Source organism: Mandrillus leucophaeus, unplaced genomic scaffold (assembly GCF_000951045.1).
Source record: "Mandrillus leucophaeus isolate KB7577 unplaced genomic scaffold, Mleu.le_1.0 Scaffold10, whole genome shotgun sequence".
Classification (NCBI taxonomy): Eukaryota; Metazoa; Chordata; class Mammalia; order Primates; family Cercopithecidae; genus Mandrillus; species Mandrillus leucophaeus.
The window spans coordinates 4,589,095-4,595,026 of record NW_012098098.1 but is presented as its reverse complement, the minus strand read 5'-3'; the positions used below and the strand labels follow the sequence as shown (position 1 = coordinate 4,595,026).

The 5,932-nt window shown below is 44.8% G+C and overlaps 1 protein-coding gene across 1 annotated transcript in view; it reads left to right on the top strand.

Moving 5' to 3' along the window:
• Positions 1–1,526: 1,526 nt before the first annotated feature.
• FBXO31 (F-box protein 31) overlaps positions 1,527–5,932 on the top strand; it is a 72,041-nt gene continuing 67,635 nt past the window's right edge. The window contains exon 1 of the mRNA XM_011971685.1: positions 1,527–1,586. Coding sequence (XP_011827075.1) covers positions 1,538–1,586 — 49 coding nt within the window. The 5' untranslated portion in view covers positions 1,527–1,537. The remainder of the gene's footprint in view (positions 1,587–5,932) is intronic.

Sequence of the window (5,932 nt, the reverse complement as noted above, 5' to 3'; positions counted from 1 at the left end):
CGTGCGGTCCGTGGGTGGCTTCCGGGGAGCGGCCGCTGGTGACCTCCGCCCGCAGTCACTCGACGCCCAGCCTTGGGGTGTCTACGGAACTGCTTTTGTCCCGAGGCCTTCATCCTGGGACGCTCCCGCTGGCTGTGAGATCTTCCTCCCGTTAGGTCGCCCGCGGCGACGGCCAGGCTGCCCCACGTCGCTAGCCGCCCTGTCCACCCCTCAGCCTCCCAGCCACTAAACTCGCGGGACACCTGACACTCGTGACAGTTTTTGAGTGTCGGACTCATCTGTAACAGCGCAGTCAGATTTGAGGACTCCAGATGGGCCGCAGGGCGTCAGCCACCAGGCGGTCTTTGGTTTGTCTCTGTAGGAACAGCACTAGATCCTTTGGGTTTTTTTTTTTTTTGAGACAGGGTCTTGCTCTGTTGCCCAGCCTGGAATGCAGTGGCGCGATCATAGCTCGTGGCGGCCTCGATCGCCTGGGCTCAAGGGATCCTCCTGCCTCAGCCTCCCCCAAAGCTGGGAGTAGAGCCGCCATCTCGCTTTGTTGCCCAGGCCGGTCTTGAACTCCTGGCCTCAAGCGACCCTCCCGCCTCGGCCTCCTTCAGAGTTGGGATTATAGGCGTGAGCCAGTGCTCCCGGCTCTTTGGCTGTTTTTGTTCTTTAGTATCTAATACTTTGAAAGAGCCCATAGTTCCAGGATTTCTCCTTTTGACTTGGTAAAAGCCTTTCTTCTATCCCAATTGGATAAAGTGATTGGATTAGGCTGATGCAATCTACACTGTGAACTTGAAACATGCAAAACATACGAAAATAGCCGGGGGCGGTGGCTCTCGCCTGTAATCCCAGCTCTTACGGAGGCAGAGGCTGGAGGAGCTCTTGAGCCCAAGAGTTCGAGACCTGCCTGGGCAACATAGCAAGACCCGGTTCTCCACAAAAAAAAAAAAAAAAAAAGTATGAAAATATATTTCTCGCGCCGTGTGGTGTGTCACACCTGTAATTCCAGCATTTTGGGAGGCAAAGGCAGGAGGATCACGAGGTGAAGAGTTAGAGACCAGCCTGGTCAACATGGTGAAACCCCATCTCTACTAAAAATACAAAAATTAGCAGGGTGTGATGGCGGGCGCCTGTAATCCTAGCTACTCCGGAGGCTGAGGCAGGAGAATCGCTTGAAACCGGAAGGTGGAGGTTGCAGTCAACCGAGATCGTGCCATTGCACTCCAGCCTGGGGAAAAGAGCAAAACTCCGTCTCAAAAAAAAGAAAAAAGAAAAAAAAAGAAATATATTTCTTAAAGTGGTTTTATACAGCTGGGATTTCTTCTAGAGAAGCCAAGTACTGTCATAGATCCTTGGATAATTAATTACTCCCACCATCAGAAGAATGATGTTATTTGTAGTTCTTTATTCTTCCACTGTTTGTTTATTTTATTTTTTTATTTGTTTTTTGAGACAGAGTCTTGCACGGTTGCCCAGGCTGGAGTGCAGTGGCGTGATCTCAGCTCACTGCAACCTCTGCTTCCCGGGAGGACAGGACAGAGTTCAGAAGATGTCTATAGTCTGTTGGTTTGTATTCTGTGAAAATAGAAAAAAATCCAGTAAGCACATATTATGTACCTACCTTCTGCCAAACATAAAATTATCAGTTTTGAAGTCTTAAAAGATAGTGGAGTCTGTGTTGGTTTCTTTTCTGGATTTTTATGATATTAAGTATTGACTGGTGAGTGCTTTCTTGGCTGAATTGCTGCTTTGTAAGAAACGGGCTTTTTCTTTCTCTTGCTGGACAACTGTTCCAAATGCAAGAAGAAGGGAAAAAATCGATATCTGGCATATGGAGATGGGGGAGGGGAAGCAGAGTCTCAAATTTTCCTACCCTTGGGCATCCATAAAGCTTTACCAAATTACGCCAGGCCTTGGGTTCATGGCCAGAGGAAGTAGCATCGATGGTTGTGTAGTAATGGGCCAGGATTACTCTGCGTGTTTTTAAAATACAGAAGTGAAGTCCACATTTGCAAATCTGTTACACTTCTATGCCTAACTTCTAATTCCAACTTGAATCTAAAGCCATATATCCTTCCATGGCTCTCAGAAAAGAATCCAAAGTGATTGGGGTATAAAGGTGGCTCATAGGTTTCATCCCCGTGTAATAACAACACATTTAGTTAATATATAATTATATATATTATATATTATAATGTACATTCATATACAAATAAATATAAATTAAGAAATAACTTCATGTAACTTTTGGAAGCATAAGTGTGCTTAAGTATTTATGAAACATTTCATGTGACCCAAAAGACTGCAGTTTAGTAGAAATTTAATGTAGTGAACAATATTCGGAGTGGTAAATTAATATTACTCATGAATCATTTTAAGCTAGTTAATATAAGCATAGTGTAATATAAACGTTAATGTTCCCTGTAATAATCCACGTAAAGTAGAAAAGCAAGAACACATCTTTCATTTTAATTTACTCAATGTTTTCTCTAGGAATTTCACGGCGCCTTTAAACTACCAAATAATCATTCATTCTTGAAAGCCCAGCAGTGGCACCCTATTCCTTTTTTCATACCATGAAATGACCATAACCGTGGGGAAATGATGTAACTGCTAAGAATTGAATGCGATGGCCCAGCATGAGTGATGTAAGTGGCTATAAATCATGCTGTCTAGCTGTGTGTAAGAACCTGTCAAATGAATCACAAAACATTAACCTGCCCTACAGAAGGCATCGGGGTTATTTTTTGCCACACTCAATATGGATGGCAAGTCATGCGGAGAATTTGCTCGGGGCCTCTGGTCTGCTCGGCCTCTCCCTCCTCTCCTCTTTCTGATTGGAAGAGAGAGGCCACCGGCTTTGTTGTCTGCACCACTATAGGCCCAGTGTCCTATCCATCGTGGTGTCATCGCTTTGCTCTTGAGAGCAAGTAAACAAACAAGTATTGCTCAAGAGGAGTGCAGAGAGCTATTCTCAGAAAGGATTTGGTCAGGAGGATTTAGAGGTTGACACTGAATAGACTGCAGTCTTCAGGGAATGTTAAGTAGCCAGAGCAGGCTGTATGTTGAGTGTCCCCCTCCCCAGGGAAGTTTGGCCTCTGTTCAGCTTCAAGAATCTGCAAAGTAGAACGCGTGGTAAAGCGTTGACAAATCAGTCACGCGACCGGCAGCTGTTTCTTAAATGAGTGTGTAACACCTGGTGGAACGCGCTGAGGTTCCACCATGTTTTTGTTTGCCTGTTTGTTTAATTCTAAACAAATTCTGTAGGACTGCTGTGTTTATAGCTTTTGCTCCATTCCGGGACTGTTAAGGTGTACAACTGTGGAGGCTCCATCAGCCCGCTTATTTTAAACTGCGACCCTCTTGTTCAACGTTTGAGTATTTTCCCTTCTTTCCAGTTAGTGTGACTAGTTCTTTTGAGCAGTGGGTAAGATCCCATTTTTTCACATCGGATTTTGAGAACTGATTGGGATACAGTTAACGTGGTTTTCTTTCTTTCTTTCTTTTTTCTTTTTTTTGAGACAGAGTCTTGCTCTGTCGCCCAGGCTGGAGTGCAGTGGTGCGATCTCAGCTCACTGCAAGCTCCGCCTCTCGGGATCACACCATTCTCCTGCCTCAGCCTCCCGAGTAGCTGGGACCACAGGTGTCCACCGCCACGACCGGCTAGTTTTTTGTATTTTCAGTAAAGATGGGGTTTCACCGTGTTAGCCAGGATGGTCTCGATCTCCAGACCTCGTGATCCGCCCGCCTCAGCCTCCCAAAGTGCTGGGATTACAGGCGTGAGCCACCACGTGGCCCAGTTAATGTGGTTTTCTTCAGTCCAAGAAATACTACTTGTGACCTTTGAGGCAACCAATTGGAAAATGCCCAGCCCTATATTCAACTTATTTCCTTAGATGTTATCAGTTCTCAATAACAAAGAAGTCATTATTGTAAAGCCTCATCATAGTGTTAAAACAAATGGTCTCTTCTATCTAGTTCTTCCTCATTTTAGAATGCACACACCCTCATTCTTTAAAGGATACATTTCTACATAAAGGATTGTAAACGTGCTCTAAGGACATATTAAGCTGTCAGGATTCAATGTGTGGTACTTTTCTGCTGGCACTGTCTTTCCCCTTGGGTTCCTTCCCACAAACAGGTGTTGCTGAAGCTCTCACAATCATTCTTTTCTTTCTATTATTATTATTTTGTAGAGATGAGGTTTCACTCTGTTGCCCAAGCTAGTCTCCTGGGCTCAAGCAATCTTCCCCACTCAGCATCCCAAAGTGTTGGGATTCTGGGTGTGAGCCACCACTCCCAGCCTTTCATTCTATTCTGATGGTCAATGTTAATTCCATCCTTCCACAGCTTTGGGTACACGGCCTTCCTTATTCTTGCTGTCTTTTGTCCCTCTAATCGTGCGCTTTTCATCCTTGGTTATTAATATATCACCAACCATCTTCTATGGTTAGCATTTTCTTTCAAACAGCTCATTTTTTATTTAAGTTATATTAAAATAGCTTTGCCATAAGCAGTAATGACCCTGCAATCATAAATTTGATGTGCCAGTTACATGTATCAAATACTAAACCAGAATAAAGGCCGGGCACGGTAGCATCCTAGCACTTTGGGAGGCTGAGGCGGGTGGATAGCCTGAGGTAGGGAATTCGAGACCAGCCTGGCCAACATGGCAAAAAACCCGTCTCTATTAAAAATACAAAAATTAGCGAAGTGTGGTGGCACTCGCCTGTAATCCCAGCTACTTGGGGAGGCTGAGGCAGGAGAATAGCTTGAACCCGGGAGGCGGGGGCTACAGTGAGCTGAGATTGTGTCACTGCACTCCAGCCTGGGTAACAGAGTCTCAAAAAAAATAACTCAGTCTCAAAAAAAATAAAAATAAATAAAAAATAAATGTTTCTGTACCACATAAAATCGTCCTGCATACAATTCGTTTGCATACTATGCTGCTCACTGAAGCCTGAGTTGGCTTCCTAAAACACCACTTTCATCACTGTGTCATTCCCGAATTTGTGAGGGCTTCATCTGGTGTTCCACAAGTGCATATTCTGACTCCATCCAATATTTTCTTTTATCTCTTTTTCTTGTCATTTTTCATTTCCATCCTATATTTTCAGCTTCTGCTTAGATCACACCCTGGACTGAACCAGCCTCCTATTTCCCTCGGGCCTCCTGAGTACCTGATCTCCGGCAAGTGATGCTCCTTCCCACCATTGTCTATGCCACTGCCTTGAGAACTCCCTTCCTGGCCTCTCCTACTAAGTGAGCCAGGGACAACCAGCTGTCCTTTTTTTCTTTTTCTCTTTTTTGAGACAGAGTCTTGCTCTGTCGCCTACGCTGGAGTGCAGTGGCTCGATCTCTACTCACTGCAACTTCTGCCTCCCAGGTTCAAGCAATTCTCCTGCCTCAGCCTCCCAAGTAGCTGGGATTACAGGTGCCCACCACCACGCCTGGCTAATTTTTGTATTTTTTTAGTAGAGACAAGGTTTCACCATGTTGGCCAGGCTGGTCTTGAACTCCCAGCCTCAGGTGAGCGGCCCGCTTTGGCCTCCCAAAGTGCTGGGATTACAGGCGTGAGCCACCACGCCTGGCCACTGTCCTTTTTTTCTAGAACATTCTCCCATCAAGTGTTCTCCTCCTGGCTAACTCCAAATTTTCCTTTGATTTATAAAAGTCATTTCCTCAAAGAACCTTTGATCATCCAAAGTCTGGTCTCTGTTATAAGATCTTATTAGTTTTACTTATTGTTAGAGCATTAAAATTTATAATTTATGTTATTTATCTGTGTGGTCACTTGTTTAATGGCTGATCTCCCTGGTAGATAGCAGGATGTTATTAGTTGAAACAATTTTTTTTTTTTTTTTGAGATGGAGTCTTGCTCTGTTGCCCAGGCTGGAGTGCAGTTGCATGATCTTGGCTCACTGTAAGCTCCACCTCCTGGGCT